Source organism: Canis lupus, chromosome 1 (assembly GCF_003254725.2).
Source record: "Canis lupus dingo isolate Sandy chromosome 1, ASM325472v2, whole genome shotgun sequence".
Taxonomy (NCBI): domain Eukaryota; kingdom Metazoa; phylum Chordata; class Mammalia; order Carnivora; family Canidae; genus Canis; species Canis lupus.
The window spans coordinates 99,368,422-99,388,102 of NC_064243.1; the positions used below are offsets into that span (position 1 = coordinate 99,368,422).

The following is a 19,681-nucleotide window of genomic DNA, read 5'->3' on the forward strand; positions in this document are numbered from 1 at the left end:
CTAGTTCCAGCCTGTCCTTTACTTGGCATTCATGTTCTGCTTTGTCAGCTGGCTCTGTGTTAGCCAATATAGGATGCTAGACAGAAACGGTAGACTGCAGAAGAGGGGGGATTAACTGGCTCCTTACTGTCTTTTTACTTCTCACAGCTTTATTCTCATGACGATCCTTCATGCTTGCAGTGACGGTTCTTCCCGAGAGCAGCAGTCAAACCCAGTTTGCAGCTTTTCCAACACATGCAGAAAGAGGTACACTGTGTCAGCCCCAGCCATCACCCCACAGAACTTATCCAAACCTAGAAATCCCATTACTGGCCAGGTGGCAGCCTTTCCCAGGAAAACTGCATTCATTCCCTCAGCCCAGGGAAACTGTATTCAGTACCTTGGAGTTCTCAGCTGTGGTCCTGTGATCAGGAATGTCCCTTTCTCCTGGGAACTTGCTAGAAGTATAGATATTTTGAAGCACCACCTGGTCTACTAAGTCCATAACTCTGATGTGTGATCAGGAATCTATGCTTAATAAGCCCTCCACCTGAGCCTAATGAATGCTGAAGTTTGAAAACCAGTGCCTTCAAGTTCTCAGTTCAGTCTTGGTTGCCTAATTAATAGTTTTCATTTAAAAAAAAAAAAAAAGAATTTCATTCTGTTTAAATAACTGGTGTGGGACACCCTAATAGAGTAGCGTTCTGCCAAAATGCATAAAGAAGTATCAACACCCAAGTTTCCTTAAACTCTTTGAGAAAATGGAAGAGGGAACTTTTCCCATGTCATTCTACATGACACATTACCACAGATATCACTAGCAAAGATCAGTAGCCCCCAAGAACACAGATGCAAGAATCCTAAAACAACAACAAAAAATAGTACTTTGCATCCAGCAGCATATTAAAGTGGTTATGCACCATGACCAAGTGGGATTTATCTCAGTAATTAATGAAAGGGTGGATCATCCTATGAAGATCAATCTGTGTAGACACCACATTAATAGAATGAATAAAACACAATCATCTCAATGCAGAAAAAGCATTTAACAGAATCTGACATCTTTTCCTAATTAAAAACAAAAAGAACAGTACTCAACAAACAGTACTCACAAACTCAAACAAAAAGAAAAGAGGGTAACTTCCTACAACATGATGAAGGGATTATATGAAAAACCTCCAAATAGTATCATACTCAGTGAAGAAAAGCTGAAAGCTTTCTCCCTTAAATCAGGAACAAGACAAGTATGCTTGCTTTTGCCACTGCTCAACCATAAGTTTTAGCAAGAAAATTAGGCAAAAATAACTAAGAAATACCTAACTGGAAAGGAAGAACCTATATCTATTTGGAGATGACACGATCTAATATACCGTAAACCCGGATAAGTCCATAGAAAAAGAACTATTGGCACTAATAAATTCAGCAAAGCTGCAGGATACACCGTAAACACAAAAATCCATTGTATTTCTGTACACTAGTAATGAACAATCTGAATGGAAAGATACCCCATGGCCGTAGGAGGGCTTAAATACTGTTCATGTAGCAACAGTACCCAAAGTGATCTATGGGTTCAGTGCATTCTCTATCACAATAGCAACTGCTTTTCCTCCCTCTCCAGAAAATGGAAAAGCTGATTTTAAATTTCATATGAAATTTCACATGAAATGAGAGACACTGAATAGCAAAACAATATATTTTTTTAAGATTTTATTTATTTATTCATAGACACAGAGAGAGAGAGGCAGAGACACAGGGAGAGGGGGAAGCAGGCTCCATGCAGGAAGCCCGATGTGGGACTTGATCCCGAGTCTCCAGGATCACACCCAAGGCTGCAGGCGGCGCCAAACCGCTGCACGACCAGGGCTGCCCGCAAAACAATCTTTAAAGAGCAAAGTTGGAGGACTCATACTTTATGATTTCAGAACTTTTCTTTTTTTTTAATCTTTATTTATTCATGAGAGAGAGAGGCAGCAGAGGGAGAAGCAGGCTCCATGCAGGGAGCCCGACGCAGGACTCAATTCCAGGTCTCCAGGATCAGGCTCTGGGCTGAAGGTGGCGCTAAACCGCTGAGCCACTCGGGCTGCCCTGTTTTCAGAACTTACTGTTTAACAATAGTAGCTATCAAAATCCTGTGGTATTGGCATAAGGACAGACCAGTGGGGTAGAATTGAAAGTCCAGAAATAGACCACACACGTCATTGTTCATCAGATTTTTGACGGTGCCAACAACTTTCAGGGGCAAAGAATCTCTTTCAACAAGTGATGTTGACCTTATTGAATATTCATGTACCTCTGAACTGTTCTGATTCATTCAGAATATTGAAATCTGCCTCAGATCACATAAGTGATTAAAGATGGGTCAAAGACAAATGTTAAAGGTCAAAGTATAAAATCCTTAGAAGATATGGTGGGCAGATTTTCATGACTTTGTATTTGGTAATGGATTCTTAGATACCAAAAATATAAGCAACATTTTTAAATTCTGATGAAACTTTTTTTAAAAAAGATTTTATTTTAGAGAGAAAGAGACAGTGGGGGGGAGGGGGAGAGGGAGAATCTGAAGCATGGAACCCAACATGGGGATCGATCTCACGACCCTGAGATGCCCTGAGCCAAAACCAAGAGTCCAGTGCTTAACTGAGCCACCCACGAGCCCCAAATTAAAACTTTTCAAAGGACATGATCAAGAAAGGGAGAAGACAACTCACAGAACAGTAGAAAACATTCATTCACCAATCATATTGATAAGAGCTTGATGTCCAGAATATGTAAAAAAAACTCTTACAACATCCCAATTCACAAATGGGCAATGGATTTCTTCTCCAAAGAAAATACACATCTAGTTAACAACATATGAAAAGATGTTCAACATAACTGGCATCAGGGAAATGCAGATCAAAACCACAGGAAGATACCACTTTAAACCAGCTTGAATATTTATAAAACAAAGACAAAACAAGTGCTGGCAAGGATATGGAGAAATTGAAGCCTCCTCCTACATTACTGATGGGAATGTAAAATGTGCAGCTGCCATGAAAACACTTGGGACAGTTCTGGAAATAGTTAAACAGAGTTACTACGTAAATCGTATCAATTCCAATCCCAGGTATATATCTAAGAGGAATTAAAAATGTGTTCACCTAAAACTTGGACAAGATTGTTAATAGCAGCATTATTCATAATAGCCAAAAAATGGAAAGAAGCCAAGTGTGCCTTTACATTTGATTGGTAAGTGAACAAAGGAAATGCACATATATACATACATACGATAGAGTACCATTCATCCTGAAAAAGGAGTAAAATTTGACACATACTTCAACATGGATGAACACTGGAAACACACTATATGAAAGAAGCTGGACACAAGAGGTCACATATTGTAGGATTCCATTTATAGGAAATGTCCCAAATAGGCAAACCCATAGAGACAGAAGATGTATTACTGGTTGCCAGCTGATGGGGTAAGTAGAATTGGTAATGACTGCTAATGGATATGGGGTTTCTCTTTTGGGATGATGGAAATGTTCTGGAGATAGCCTTAACAGCTGTAAATCTTGTAAGTTAAAAACCACTGAATTGTAAATGGTTAAAATGATATATTTTATCCCAGTTTTGATATGTAGCAGTTAAGCATGTCATGAGAGCATTTTTTAAAAAACTTTGGCAAAATATACATAATGTAAAGTTGACCATTCTTAGCGGCATTGAGTACATTCATACTTTTATGCAGCCATTCTCACTCACCACATCCTTCTCTAGAACTCTTCTCATCTTGCAAAACTGAAACATTACCCATTAAACAGTAATTCCCCCCTTTACCTTTCCCCTACTTCTGGCAGTTAGTATTCTACTTTCCATCTGTCTGAATCTGACTAGATATTTCATATAAATGGAAGCACACTTACACACTTATATGTCCTTTTGTAATTGGCTTACTTCACTTAGCGTGTCTTGAATGTTCATCCATGTTGTGGCAAGTCAGAATTTTCCTTCCTTAGGCCGAGTGTCTCATTGTATATAAATGCCACACTTCCTTTATCCACTCATCCAACAGCAGACGTTCAAGTTGCTTCCACCTTTTGGCTATTGTGAATAAATGGGTGTACAAATTTTATTTTAAATGAAAAAGTTATGATTTATTTTTGAAGGGAGTCTGTTACAAATTAGTATTTTTTAAAATATACGTCTTTTGTTTGCATTAGCTTAAAGATTAAGAATTTAAAAGAGAACCCCAAGATCAATGGTACTGTTTGCTTTAAAGAAACACAAAAGACATAGAAGTATCCATTGCAAATTTATTATGCATTAGGAAGCTTAACTTAAAAACCAACAGCATAGTAAAAAGATATGTTATCTCTGTTCATAGCAGAACAGGTTTCAAAATATATTTTCTTTTAAATGTATTCAGTCAGTACACAATCCTTTTATAAAAGTTGTATATATATTTTTCTTTCAACACCTTCATTACATTTATAAATACAAGATTTACACAGCACCCCATCAAAAAAAATTAAAACTCCTTACAAATATCTACATATATTTCATACCTATAAAACTTCCAGAGGAGTGCTCTGTTAAAGGTGGGTGGGCCCTAATTAATGGTCCATACTGGTGCAGCAAAATACATATAAATCTGTAAAGTTTTCTGTCCATAAAACATCTCGAAAAATTAGCAAGACACTTATTGTGAAACTGAGCTTCCTAAACCACCATATTTTAGAAAAGAATCTGATGTGCATATTCCCATGAAATTCAAAAGTCAGATAAACAAAAAGACCAATTGAAAACAGATGCATACAACAAAGCAGTTAAGGCAGGAGTGAGATGAACAGGAAGAACTGAGGAGACAGAAGATGCAGCCAGGAGCAGATGCTAATAGTGTGTTCTATGAATCTTAACTTGGATATAAACTTTATTGGTTTCAGTCACTAATGCTTACCCCCACTTAGGAATATTTATATTACTGAAAGCTTTCTTAGAAACTCCCTTCAAGTTCTGTGTTACTACCAGAATACTTGTGTGTTCTTCCGTAAAATCACCTTGGATCTGACTAAAACAGGTCCAGTGATCTGAGTTGCTCATTCTTCAGAATTTAAATTTTTAAGAAAATTTCCCTTTATCTAATAAAGGTGATCACTGATCGATATTCATGTCCAGAGGTGTATATGCTGAATTTCATTCTAGCCAAGAATAGGAAATAGAAGGAAAGGAGAGTAAGACTCGGGTTTTGTTGACCTTTGAACAAAGGCAAGAGATCCCTGATACTGAGTGACTCTTGGAGCGGCCACTCATAAACACCCATGGGCTCAGCGGGCAGAGGAGAGAAACAGGAAGGAAGAAAATAAGCAGGGATTTTTTTTTTACTTCAAATCTTGCCAGAGATGGCAGTCCACTTCCACCCTGCACCTTCCGCTAAAAAGGAGATGGAAAAACTGCTATCACCTTCTTCCAGAGTTACTCAAGGAAAGCCATCCTACCAGGGATAAGGAATCTTTATATTTGAGTTTCAAAGTTTGGACTCCAGGTGACTTTGAGAGTTGAAACATTTGCAGGAAAGTACTTCAAATCTTGTTCTAATGTACAACAGCAACAAAAAGGAAGAGGTGGAGGGATGGAGAGGGTCACTTCTCAAACCTGGCCCTGTAGGATGCCACTAGCATCTCCCCTCCAGCACCATGAAGTCTCCTTGTGGTGTGGCTCCCCACGGCTCTGAGAGAAGGTGTGTGCAGAACCCCCCTTTCTGCCAAGTTTACAGCTCAGTGCACTGATTCCCAGACTCCTCGAAGGAAGAGAGCTCCCAGATGCTGTTGTCTTGCAGTAGTGGCTCAATGTCCTCATCACTGCCCCGCTCTGGGGTATTGATCAGGCTGCCGCTGATGCTGTTGCTATGTTTTTGAATTCCACTGCCTTTACGGTATTCAGGGATGAATAAGGCAACCAGGAAAGACATAAGAACTATACATGCCCCAAATAAAAATGGTGGGCCTGGGATGACAGCTCCCTGAGGCACACAGGAAAAAAATGGAGACAAAGGATTTAGTTAGTATCCTTTTGGATTAGTAATACAAATTTAGCCCTGGACTCCCCCAAACAATCAAAAAGTAAAAAATTCTCTCATAAGCAAATGTTTCATTAAGTACCAAGGCAAATTCTAAGAGCCTGTCTTCGGAACAGGAGAAAGGGCAACTAGGCATTGTTCTTTGCACCACTTCTCAATAGCTCAAGTGGCAGTTGTGGACTTCCTGCCCCATCCTATGACCTCACATCATACACTCTGTTGATGAGCATTAAGAACACTTTTATACAGAAATTTACATTGAAGAAATATCAAATAGTAGAAAAAGCACTCGAGCTAAATTTCTAGCAGGGATTTAGGTCATTTCAGATTTTATTTTACCTCGCTGGGCTTCACCAGAAGACAGCATTCTGATTAGAGTACGTGTGTAGGTAAAAATGGAGTCTGAACAAAAGTAGGACAAAGCTTTTGCAGAAGATATTACATCATTGAAATGATCCTTCCCCAATCCCAGGAAGCACTGAACATATAGCACTTACTATCAAATACAATAGAAACTTAAAAACATTTTCCGAATTTAAGCTCTGATTTTGCTATAATCAGACATAATGGTTGTTATAAAATTAGACTTATCACCAAATTACCTGCAGGGCAGCATTGTCAGAATTCAGTTCTGGTTCTAACTCTGTCAGTTCAACATGGAACATGTAGAATATGAAGCCATACAGTGCTGGCCCCAGGCCATTACACAGTCCTCTTATTCCAGTTATGATCCCCTGGGCAACTCCTACATCAGAACAAAGAGACGGGAGCCAATCTTTTCAGAAAAGCATCTCAAGATTAGGGATTTCACGGTATTTTCTTACCAACTGTGATATATTGCTTCAGCTGGACTAAGTATAAGTAGTCTGTGCTAAGGGAAGGAGATTAGGGACTTGCCCATCATAATTTCATTCAGTGCACAAATGTATTACTGGTTTTACTGTGTCCTTTTAATGTTGCCCTAAGATCTATAAGAAGATGAAGTGATGTTTGCAAAATCTCTTTTGGGGCTAAATTCCCCCCATAACAGCTAGATTCTTCCCATAAATGGAGAATAAAAAATGAAAAAAATTAAATGTTCTCCATTTATAGGCAATTTCCACTTTTTTATGGAATTAGAGTTTTCCTCCTTTCCTCATCTAATGGTGCTTTTAAAGTAAATATCTGCCCTTTGTCTCCTGGAGCCCTGTGTGGGAGTCCACAGCAGTCCCAACATTATGTACTCCTAGCAGGCTCCACAGACTCTGCTCCTCATGGTGATCTTCACTGAAAAATCCCAGAAGTGCCACTTCTAGGTATCTCTGGTTCTAATGTGGCAGATAAAATATTAGCTTGAACCATATGAAAAGGATGTTTCCATAAGTCAAAACTGTTCAGATACAATTCCAAAAGTCAAATGTTCAGAACACAACTTAATGTGTTCCAGTAATGCTGTATGCTAACATTTAGAGACATCTGTATTAAAACAGGCATAATAAGGGACACCTGGGTGACTCAGTGGTTGAGCCTCTGCTTTCAGCTCAGGGTGTGATCCTGGGATCCCAGGATTGAGTCCCGCATCGGGCTCCCTGCATGGAGCCTGCTTCTCCCTCTATGTCTCTGCCTGCCTCTCTCTCTTGAATAAATAAACAAAATGTTTCAAAAAATAAATAAAATACCTAATAACCACTGGAAAAAAAATAAAACAGGCATAAGAGCCAAAGAGAATTCATGTCACGAAAGACAAGATGGTGCCTGTCAGACGTCAAGAAGACAGTGCCCACCCTCCACAGCTGGCTGACTTCTTCAGACACAACACCTCCCCAAGGACACAAAGCCAAGTGAGTTCTCAGTCAGGGTGACACACAGGACCTGTGGCCCTTTTAGGTAACGCTTTAAAAATGGATACGAATAAGACATCTAATTTCTGATGTTGGAAAAGCAGGTACAACGTAATCTTTTCTAATCTAGTTTCTTATTAAAGCTTCTTAAAGGGTTCTAATGCATTTAAAAGATTTTCCTTCTAAACTTCACTACTTCCTAACTACAGTTAGGTGAGTTATTAATAGATGGAGAAGGAAAGGATTAATTCTGGCAGTGGTTCCCACTTGACAGAGGTTCGAGAAGGATGAGGAGTCTAGATGGTACCATGGTCACCTACATTTTCATTGTGTTTCTCACTGGGCATGTAACAACTACGCATATGTATTTATCCTCAAAAATTCATTTCCTAAATTAAGCAAATGGACTTTGACAGATTCCAAATTGACAAAATCTCAGTGATTAAATAAAGACCTCATTACTTTACTAACTAGTCTATTGTTATTTGACATACCTGTTAAAATGATTAGTTAATTCTGGTGTTAACACAAAAGAGGAGTCAAAACTAAAAAGAGAAAATAGGTAGTTTTTTTTTTTTTTTTTTGATAGTTCTATTTCTAATCCTTAGTATTCTGAACTGCTTAGTCCAGATTTAAAGAAGATCAAAGCAGGAAGGAAAATAGGTATAATTGCTGAGAAAGGACCAGATGGCTGCCACCTGCTCTGGGACATGGAGAGGCTCAGAGCCTCTCTACTTCAGGTATATTTTTGCAAAAGGAGAAAAACAAGAGGACAGTGACCTCACCTTGCTGATCTGACTCTGCATTCCGAGAGACAAGCGCACTGACTGCTGGAAATGTGATGCTGGACATGGCGGCCACGGTCCCCGCTGCCCACATCATCCTGTAATGACAAGACCAGCGGCAGTCAGGTGGCAAGCCAGCCCTAAGGAGTTTGCTCTTCAGAGCACAATCTCGCAAAACCACAAAAAGCTTTCTGTTTTTTTCTAGTTAGGTTGTATTTATTTTTCCCTCTTTAAAAATTGATTTTTTTTTAAACCTGGAAGGTCCTGCATCATTCTGCCAATACTGATCCTTCACAGGTGGGAAGGTTTTATTTCATGTTACCTCTTCAAAATCTGTTCTTCAGCCTTTTTTGCCCATTATTATCTTTAGATATAAGCTCAATAAAGTTCAGAAGGATTTGTTTCTATAAACACATCTTCCTCACTGATTTTTACTTTTCTCTGTACCTTCACACTGACCCGAGCTGCTCCATTGCCACCCCTCAAGAAAGCGTCCTGTGCCAACCAGCGCAAACAACAGAGAAGTGCAGGGTCACTACGAAAGGAACGTGTCAGTATGAAGTATGAGCATAAACAAAGTGAAGCCCTAATGGGAATGAAAACTTGTTTGGCCAGACTTCCTTGGGGAAGGCTAATGTGCACATCCTTACTGAAAAGAAACTCTTTTAAATGCAGCATGAGTCTGACCGAATTAGGTACTGAACCAAAGTTCACAGGACTGAAATCTAAAAGAACAAGAATCAACCATTGACCAGATTTCTAGCTCCTCTAAGTTATGTCATCAGCTTATATGTGTAAAGTGAGGATCAACTGTAGTATGTAAAACAGAGATAGAAACTGTTACTTGGTAACAGGCACACATATTTCTTCTTACTCTGCAGGGGTTATGTTGAACATCCTTCCTGTTTGTGGGAATCTCATATGCTTCCAGTAATAACTGCCTTAGGGCACACATGGTTTTGGAGACTTAGATCTTACTGATCTAAGTCAGATGCTTTATGTTACAGAGCTTACGTCACTATCAGAGTCACTCCACTAATTATGGCAGTGAACCCCATTTACTGAGGCAGAGGCAGTCTTAACAAATACTCTTAGATTACCTACTTTCATTCTTCCCCAAATTAAGTCCAAACACCCTTTTTGAAATGTTGAATGTACCAAGCTAGCAAAATAACCCTTGTTTATTAATAACACTCAACCGACTCGAGTTCCTCTAAAAGATGCTTCTTCTGTCTGTTCGTATATGAGAATCCAAAGAAGAGGCTTACCAGGCCTGAGATCCAAAACCATACCAGGCTAACTGAAATATCTGGAAGCCCAAGCCAAGGAGGACAGTATTCTTATTCCCTAATGATCTCATCAAGATGGTAAGAAAGACTGTCTGTAAAAACAAAGGAGAATCTTGAGAAATCATGTAAGTGCACAGATGTGATGCAAGCGTGATAAGGGGAGCGTGTTTACGATGACCACGACCTCTACCAGCACATGGCCTGGCCAAAGAGCAAGGAGGCCACGTGGTACTGATGGCGCTCTCAATCAGGTCCAAGGCTAACCTGGGGCTCAGGGCCTATAACCCCCTCCCCAAAGCCTGTTTATCTCATGCTTTGCTTGCACTTTCTAAAAGGAAGCTGTTCACCAATTATGATTGAGGAGGACATGACTCAGACTCTTTGGAGAAATGCTGATCACCTAACCACCAGTGAAGCACAAACATTTAGAGAATATGTGGAATTCTGCTGGAGGTTAACAGTATCAGCAAGTTGGACTAATATAAATTTGACTTTAACAAATACTCTGCTAAAAATGGCTAGCTCAGATAGTCTGTAAAGACACAGGATGAAAAAAAAAAAAGACACAGGATGAGAGAGGAATCTGGGCTAATCAACTAACCACAGTTGCTATAAAAACAAACCAAAATCTTGAGCAACTTGAAAATTTGCATTCACTGATACGGTTTGGTAAGAAAAAAGGCTTTTGTCTTCATATAGTCCTTTGAGCCTTGTCAGTTCCGAAGTTGGGGCCAAAGAGTTTCATAGCCTTCTAGTTTGTCCCTGAAGAGCATTCTGCTATAAAGCAGCATGAAGCCAATTCAAGGAAATGGCCCCTAGGAAGTTCCATGTGATACTGTGAACACACCCAGGCCTATCAGCCAGTTGATTTAAAGGTCATATGCCCTGCCTTTTGTGGTCTTATTATAGGTGGGGAAAAGTTTATTAATGTTCTTTACTCATTTCATAGATGCACTCATTTACCACAGTTCTTCAGTCCTGGGGATAACAGGGTTTGAAACAGTTACTGATTTTCATTTCTGTTTTTCACTGCTACTAATTTTTCCTCATTAATCAGGAGAATGTTTCTATATTTTAAGTTATTCTGCAGTATCTGGAGTTCGATTGTTAGTGGTTATAAAAGCAAATTGTTATTTGAATTGACCCAGTAAACAGGCATGCTAAAAAGTACTAGAAAGTTGTATTAAATTCCTCCTAAATTACAACCTCAACATTCTATTAAAAAATGATGGTTTTGGGGTGCCTGGGTGGCTTAGTTGGTTGAGCGTCCAACTCTTTTGATTTCAGCTCAGGTCATGATCTCAGGGTCCTGAGATGGACACCTGTGTTATACTCTGCACTCAAGTGTGTGGAGTCTGCTCGAGATTCTTTCTCTGCCTCTGCCCCTCCTCCCCTCCCCCAAAACATGGTTCTGTAGACTGTATCCATGCCTGTTTACTGGGTTTGTTTTGTACCAGATATGAGATGGCAGGAGGAGAAGAGGGGGGCGAATACTGACAGAGGGGTGCTGGGGATCCCCATGAGCATTTATTTCTTTGCAGTTTCCTGCACATCTAGTTTTTTCCAAATAAAAATGTTAAAGAAAAAAAAAATGTTAAAGAAAAAAATGGGTAAAATGACACTCACCTGAGCTACAATAGACAGAATGCCTACCATAGCTATGAATGCTGCAATCTTAACAGATCCAAAACCTATGACCTGTGGAAATGGAAAAAACAAAAACAAAAAACCACTTTTATAATATAATAGACACTATAAAAATCCAACCCTCCAAGAGACCAATATAACATCAAACACTAGAGAGAACATGAAAATGATCTGACTTTTGGTGCTACCAGTAAGAATCTGTTCAGTAGCCAAGTCAGGCTCTCAATCTTGGCTGTACATTAATAAAATCATGTGGGCAACAGAGAAGGGGAGGGGGTGAGTAATGAAATGCTGTAACCCGCTTAGACCAATTAAATCAGACTCTGGGCCCAGGCCCCGGCATGTTTTAAAAAGCTTCCATGGTGATTCTAGAAGCAACAAAGTGAGCAGAGAATGATTTTGAAGCCTCTTAACCTTAACAGAAACTCTGAAAAGCCTAAAACTTTTTTAGGTTTTAAATATCAAGTTTTTAAAAAGTTAAATAAAATCCTATAAAAATCAGAAAAAAGATTTACAAATTATTGTATACATTCTATTCATTTATTAAATGATTGTCTTGCTTCATGTCACACAACTAGCTAACAAGAGATAGATTCTGATGTTCCCAAGTCAGTGCTGCTGACAATGGCCTATTACCACTAATCAAATGCAACTAAAAAAGTTAGAACCTGAAAAGTGGAAGTGGCCTTATTTAGGGATTATTTCTGAGCCTGTATTTGTAAATATAAATCTAAACATATACATATTTAAAGCAGCTTTATCAAGACAGAGCTTAAATATCCTTCAATTCATCCACTAGATGTATACAGTTCAGTTGTTTTAGAATATTCAATTGTAGAAGATGTCATCACTCCTCAAAGAAACATGGTATCCTGTTGGGAGTCCTATTCTCCCAGCCAGTGATACACTTCTTGTCTCTGGATTTGTTTATTCTGAGCATTTCAGATAAATGGAATCAAACGATATATGATCCCAGTTTCTTTCATTTAAACAATTATTTTTTTAAAAGATTTTATTTATTTATTCATGAGAGAGAGGCAGAGACACAGGCAGAGGGAGAAGCAGGCTCCAAACTACTGACCACCTGGGCCGCCCCCAGTTTCTTTCATTTAGCTTATTTTCACAGTTCATACATGCTGCAGCATGTACCAGTGCTTCCCTGCTTTTTCATTGCCAAACAATAATACCCCACCATACAGATTTGCCACGTTTGTCAATCCATTTCATCAGCTGATTGACATTTGAGTCATGTTTCTACTTTTTGGCTATTACAAATATTAGCGTATGGGCAGCCCGGGTGGCTTAGGGGTTTAGCGCCACCTTCAGCCCAGGGCCTGATCCTGGAGACCCGGGATGGAGTCCCACATCAGGCTCCCTGTATGGAGCCTGCTTCTCCTTCTGCCTATGTCTGTCTCTCTCTGTGTCTCTCATGAATAAAAAAATAAAATCTTAAAAAAAAAAAAGTTTCGCAGCCCTGGTGGTGCAGCGGTTTAGTGCCGCCTGCAGCCTGGGGTGTGATCCTGGAGACCCGGGATGGAGTCTCACACCAGGCTTCCTGCATGGAGCCTGCTTGTGTTCTGCCTCTCTCTCTGAGTAAATAAATAAATCTTAAAAAAAAAAAAAATGAAAAAAAGTTTCTTTGAAGACCTATCTATTCATTTCTTGTGGCTAGATACATAGGAGTAGATTTGCTGGAAACCCTATGCTAAACACCTTGAAAACTACCAGATTCTCTTCTGCCCCATTTTACACTTCCACCAGTCGTGTGAGAGTTCATTTCTCCATACCTTTGTCTGATTACAGTCATCTTAGTAGGTGTGGAGTGCTATCTTGTTTTGATTTGCATTTCCTTGATGGCTAACATTAAGCATCTTTTCCTGTGTTTATTGGCCATTTGTTACCTTCCTTGGACAAGTATCTGTTCATTCTTTTTTAGAATTTTTTCAGTTGGGTTGTCTTTTTATTCTTCATTATAAAAGTTCCTTATCAGATATGATTTACAAATACCAAATGCAATTTTTTAAAAAGATTTATTTATTCATTCAGAGAGAGCAAAGAGAGAGGCAGAGACACAGGCAGAGGGAGAAGCAGGCTCCATGCAGGAAGCCCGATGTGGGACTCGATCCTAGGTCTCCAGGATCACACCCCAGGCTGCAGGCGGCACTAAACCGCTGCGCCACCAGGGCTGCCCACCAAATGCAATTTTAACTCAAATGTGTGTGAACTGCTCTTAAAAGCAAGCACAACTACAAAATAACAGAAAATGATTATGATTTATTGTTAAGTGCTGGTGGTAGTCACATAAGCAATATGTAAGGAAAAAAGGTAGAAAAAGAAAATATCCATAGTTGTTTATTCTGAAGGAATGCTGTTTTCACTACCTAAAGCTTTCCCATTTTTCCTACATTGAATGCACAATTAATTTAATTATAAATGCACATATAATTATCTACATTAAACATGCTATCTCATCAGTCTTCCCACTAAATCTCCAGCATGTGCCCACCCAAAATGAGCAAAACCAAAATAGAACTGGTTGGAAAACAGTTTTATTTCTAAGCCACCATATAAAACATTAGTCTCACACTTTCCAGAATACTGAGAGTGGTGAATTTAACAAGTTTCAATTAAAAATATCTCCAAAAATAGGGATCCCTGGGTGGCGCAGCGGTTTGGTGCCTGCCTTTGGCTCAGAGCATGATCCTGGAGACCCGGGATCAAATCCCACGTCGGGCTCCCGGTGCATGGAGCCTGCTTCTCCCTCTGCCTATGTCTCTGCCTCTCTCTCTCTCTCTCTGTGACTATCATAAATAAATAAAAATTAAAAAAAAACACAACCCTATCTTCTAAAAAAAAAAAAAAAAATCTCCAAAAATAGAGGAATTTATCTTAGGAGGAGGCCTACTCTGTCACATGGAGGAATCCCCTAGAAGGACTTCTAGGGAAATCTGTAAAAGACCAGTGCAGGATTGTTATGGAAGGCAACTCCTGTCTCCCCAGTCCCAGAGAACTGAAACAAAAGATGGATAGGGAGCTAGTTTTTTAAAAAAAGATTTTATTTATTTATTCAAGAGACACACAGAGAGGCAGAGACACAGGGAGAAGCAGCTTCATGCAGGGAGCCTGACATGGGACTCGATCCCAGGTCTCTAGGATCAGGCCCTAGGCTGAAGGCGGCACTAAACTGCTGAGTCACCTGGGCATCCCAAGGAGCTAGTTTTTAACTTGCTTTAAGTCAACTGCCTTTTGTGGGGACAGGGTAAAGTATAAACTTTTAAAAAGAAAAAGGTCAAGGAGAGATTATTTTGATTATTGCTTGTGAGTCCCCTTAAAGTCTACAGCAGCATTGAGTTATAGCCTACTGAAGAAGTCCCAGGTCAAGTCACATTAAAAAAATTTGACTTCCCCTGAAATTTAATGAAGATTTAAAAGATTATGATAAGTTCTATTTTTGCTAATTCCCAAGGAAATTTCTCCCAGGGTAAACATTTTATAATATTTTAAAATACTATATTAAAGGGCCCCCAGCGGCTAATTATATGTCAGTGCCTACACTTATAGTAACTAGAAGCAAGCTCACACATTTTTTTCTCTATACTGCTTTCCCCAAAATACCTTTAGATAGACCCTAACCTTTGATTTTCTTCATGTTCTAAACTTACTAGGCACACATTACCCACCTGTCTGAGATAGAGAAAAAAACTTGAATATTGTCCAGCTTCAGGAAGGTATGAAAGAAACACGGTGATACAAATTAGTAAGACGGTAGAATCTTTTCCAACTTTCTTCAGTGACTGGCAATAAGCAGAAAGAAAAAACATAAAAAGCAAGAGACAATAAAGCCACTGATATTCCACAATATTGGCTTCCTTGTTTTGTTCTATAAGGACGAATTATAAAAGTTGAATGTATTACAAAAGCAGGTGAACATTAACTCTATGGTTACAAGTCTTCTAATTTCAGCGTTACATGTTTTGAAGTATTACAGCTGAAAAACAAAATAAAAAAAAAAAAACACACACACACAAATATTTGTTCATCTTTGTTAACCATACTGGTTCACATCCTATGAACAGACCTGAAAAACCACTGCTCCAGTACCTTTTCTTTCTCCTTCATTCATAATATAACAATTTTAAATCCTTTAACAGTTCAGGGTATTTATTATAAATAAATTTACTATTCTTTAAAATATTAATATTCAGTTTGCCTGTAAAACTGGTAGACAAATAAGTATGCACCAGCCATGGGGTCAGTGACAAGAACTAACCAGTAACAACTTCTGAATGTCACAACTTTGTCCAAAAGTTCTTTTTCCATTCCTTTTCACACAGAATTGCTGACCAAAAGGTGTGCTATTATCTAAGGACTGGAGAGTGCTTCACTGCAATTCTAGGGTCACCATAATTGTAACCTTTGTGTGATTAACAGCAAAAGCAGCTAATGTGGAGATTTACTGAACACCAGACATGAGTTAATTTACATATATTCACAGAATCCCCACAATAGCCCTGAAAGAGTATACGGCAGTAGTCCCACTTCACAGAGGAGTTTCTGGGTGTATCTTGATCAGTACATGACAAGAAAGTGGGAGGCCTGACTGGCGCCCAGGTCCATAGCTGGTTTCCTTCTCAATGTCTGACATAATGGCACAAACCATTAGCAGGGTCCCTAGGTCATGACCTGAGGGGCCTTTTTAGATAAGATACTGATCAGTTCTTTTTCTTTTACACATTTTTCATAAAAAGTAAACTTGGGTGATTAAAGCAGCAATCAAATCTCTGGTTATTTTTTTCTGCACCTATTTTCTTCAAGAACAATTTCAGGTCAGACAAGGTGAGAGAAGGGGAGAGATAAGATTCTTCTCCGTTTTTCTAGTTGTGGGATCCTTCCAAGAAATTTAAAATGCCAAAAATTTCAAAAAGTTATAGAAAACAAAGAATACATTCAATCTGCAAAATACAAATTCAAAGCCTCTGATCAAAGTGGATATAAACAACCTAGAAAATAATTACTTTGGTCGAACCAAATTTACTCATCTTTTCTGAATTTAAGTGAATGAAACCCACCACTTCAAATGGCCACCTTCACTCTGTTTACAAAAAAAACAGTGAAAACAACCCATGCAGTAAGAAAAAAACAATTTCCTTCCTAAACCCTCATCAGGGATTAAGCAGAGGTTTTTTTTCATTCTTTCCTTAGGCTATCACACACTTGACTTAAAAACTATAAATTCTAAAAAATAAATAAATAAAAATTAAAAACTATAAATTCTAAGGCTGCCTGGGTTGCTTAGTTGGTGAAGTGTCTGACTCTTGATTTTGGCTCCAGTCAGGAGATTGAGAGCCCTGTGTTAAGCTTCATGCTGGGCATGGAGCCTAGATAAAATTCTCTCTTTTTTGTCCCTCCCCTGCTCTCTAATGAAAAAAAATTTAAGGAATTCCTTGTTGCATAGATAACTTCAGTCTCTTACTTGCAATTAAATTGTTTTTCTATATCTACTGGAGAAAGAAAAGGATATTTACCGCAAAAGGGTCTGCTTGTTTCCAAGAAATCTTAGCTCCCCAGGAAAGCGGTCTCATTTTCTCTGATAGAGATTCTGGAACAGCCAGTAGGATGAAGCAGATGTCCAGAAGAGCCACCACTGTGGCCACCAGCACAACGAGGCTGTCTCCGTAACTGGCTGAAAGGTATGCTCCAATGGCTGGGCTGCTGACCAGACTGGCTGCAAAGGTGGCTGAGACCTGTGGAGAAAGCCCCCATCTTGTACCATATCCACATGCGGAAAGCACTCACACCGAGTCCACCTGCTGCAGGTGCACACCTACGTTCCTAGTTCTTATGCAGGGTCCCACAGGCTTGTACCTAGAGCTATCCTTCCCTGGCTTCAAACAAAACAAAAGGTATGTGCTGCCCATACAATTTAAATATAAAAGAGAAAAGTCTTTTCGTTTTAAGGTCTTGTTCACCAACTGAACTAACTGGAGATTTCCTGAAAAGCTACAAGAGTAAAAAATAATCTTACTAGAAATAAAAATTGAGAAAGCCTTCCCCATAAATAAAACATACAAACTTTAGGGGTATTGGGTAGTTCAGTGGTTGAGTGTCTGCCTTTGGCTCAGGTCATGATCCCAGGTTTCTGGGATGGAGTCCCACATCCGGCTCCCCACAGGAAGCCGCCTTCTTCCTCTGCCTGTGTCTCTGCCTTTCTCTGTGTGTCTCTCATGAATAAATAAAATCTTACTAATAGTGAGATTATCCTGGGAGCCAATTTAATCACGTGGAGTATGGAAATAACAAGTTTCAAGTATCGGAAGGGGTACAGAGCAGCCACAGTCCCCTAACTGCTCTATCGGATCAGTTATGTTCCTCTCTAATAGCTGAAGCTTAATAAATACTTGCTAGATGACTGAGCTTCTGGGATCTATGACCTTATGACCTTCTTACACAAAACGTTGCATCTTTCTTGAAACTCAGAGCAGCACTATTGTTTGGTTTGCATATTTGTCTAAATCCCTATTCACCTCACACTCAGTATAGCTCTGGTAAATAAATCTGAAGGGTGATTTTACCACAATAATCTCTAAGTGACCAGTGACTCACTTAAATAGGACTATTCCTTGCTACAGCCCTGAAAGAACTGCCTCCTTGGTGTAGTGGAGGAGTTTCATTAAGGAAGGAAGGTGTACATATTTTACACATTCTTTAACAGATCTGAAAATTCTCCCTAAAACCTCAGCTGGACTTGACTGACAATCCTGTAATTAGCTGGCAGTAAATCCTCCTTTATCTGTAAGCTACGCAGCCTGCAAGCATTTCTTTCTTTTTCTACGTTCTGTCTTAACATCTGACAAGTCAGGGTATACATCAAGGTTGATCCCTGGCCAACATGCTGAGTCCCATGACCAAGTCCAGGCACCTCACCTGCTAGTTGACGGCAGCACTCTTCTCACTGACTCCTCTAGACAGCCCTGTGAACAGCTGTAACCGTAACTGCCATCTTACAGATGAAGTGAGCTAGAGAGGACAACTAAGCCATCATCACTGAGAATCTATCCTTAAAGCACTAATGCTCAGCACAACAGATTTGGGAGTGGGGTTAGCTTGGGTTTTTTTTTTTTTTTTTTTTGGCTGAAAGCAAAGAACAAATATTTAAATAAAATTGGAGGGAAGTGAGTAGCTCGTACCTCAATGGGTATTTCTCATCATGTACAGATGGGTAACTGAGGTTCCTGGCACTTTCTAAATTCTGCTGACTTATGAGCCCCCTTGAACACCCCTGCCTTCTTTGAAGGCTTCCTGTCAGCCTGTCCCTCTGTCCTCTTCTAAGTGTCCTGGAGATGACAGATGGAAGATGTGGTTTTAGGATGTGGTAAGAGAGACATGCACGGTGGGAGGAAGAGAAGTTTTTAAACTGATGTCTAAAGTCAACAAAGTGACGGCTGCTGGTGTGTTTTGTAGAAAAGGAGCAACTGATCTTTGTGCAATATGACTCCTTACTATCTTCCAGGAAGTAGGATTTAAAAGAAAGAGAAAAGGTCATGAAAGGAGAGAAGTAACCTGGGTTTCTGGCCTTCAGTCCTCCTCCAGCCTGTTCAACAACCCAGCCAGATTTTTTTTTTTTCCACTTTTCTCACCGTAAACATTTTCAAACATAGGGAGGTTGAGAGAAGCGCACAGTGCACAATGTCAGGGAGAATACACCACCCCAACCACACTCGTTGCATGTAGATTGGAGTTGAAGGTAATTAAGACCCAGCGGACTCAGGGAAAGCTTTCTGGCCTCTTTCAAAGTGTAAATGAATTTAGATTGGGGGTCTAAGCCAGGAAGAGCACTATTGCCAGGAAGAGCACTATTGCCAGAGAAAACTTTTGATATCAGAAAGGCTTATTTGCATGGCATGGCAAACAATGATTTACCAAACGTTCACACTCTCATCATCTGTGAACAGTCTTCCTCCCCGCTGAAGCCCCAGACCCCTACCCCTTTTCCTTAGCTCAGGATGGCATATAAGCTTCCACTACCCAAATGCCGTTGAGTCTCTGAGGTCTTTGTGGAGCTTTGTACAAAATTAAACGTTTTCCTCCTGTTAGACTGTCTAT

At 39.5% G+C, this 19,681-nt stretch overlaps 1 protein-coding gene and 1 long non-coding RNA gene across 8 annotated transcripts in view; one reads left to right on the forward strand and one right to left on the reverse strand.

Moving 5' to 3' along the window:
- LOC118350747 (uncharacterized) overlaps positions 1-19,681 on the forward strand; it is a 78,939-nt gene that overhangs the window by 14,133 nt on the left and 45,125 nt on the right. Inside the window, exon 2 of one of the 2 annotated variants that reach the window (XR_004805131.2) lies at positions 148-246. This is a non-coding gene — a long non-coding RNA (uncharacterized LOC118350747). Of the gene's footprint in view, positions 1-147; positions 4,998-19,681 lie in introns of those variants that run through there. The other variant, XR_007401877.1, reaches the window with a different exon arrangement.
- MFSD14B (major facilitator superfamily domain containing 14B) overlaps positions 2,689-19,681 on the reverse strand; it is a 75,657-nt gene continuing 58,664 nt past the window's right edge. For 2 of the 6 annotated variants that reach the window (XM_025423703.3, XM_025423702.3), the window contains 7 exons: positions 17,104-17,322; positions 15,259-15,372; positions 11,558-11,629; positions 9,911-10,023; positions 8,643-8,740; positions 6,640-6,782; positions 4,255-5,980 (listed from right to left, as the gene is read on the reverse strand). In XM_025423703.3, the coding sequence (XP_025279488.1) occupies positions 5,729-5,980; positions 6,640-6,782; positions 8,643-8,740; positions 9,911-10,023; positions 11,558-11,629; positions 15,259-15,372; positions 17,104-17,322 (1,011 nt within the window). In that variant the 3' untranslated portion in view covers positions 4,255-5,728. Of the gene's footprint in view, positions 4,063-4,254; positions 5,981-6,639; positions 6,783-8,642; positions 8,741-9,089; positions 9,178-9,910; positions 10,024-11,557; positions 11,630-15,258; positions 15,373-17,103; positions 17,323-19,681 lie in introns of those variants that run through there. The other 4 variants (XR_003126883.3, XR_003126882.3, XM_049093341.1 and 1 more) reach the window with 4 other exon arrangements.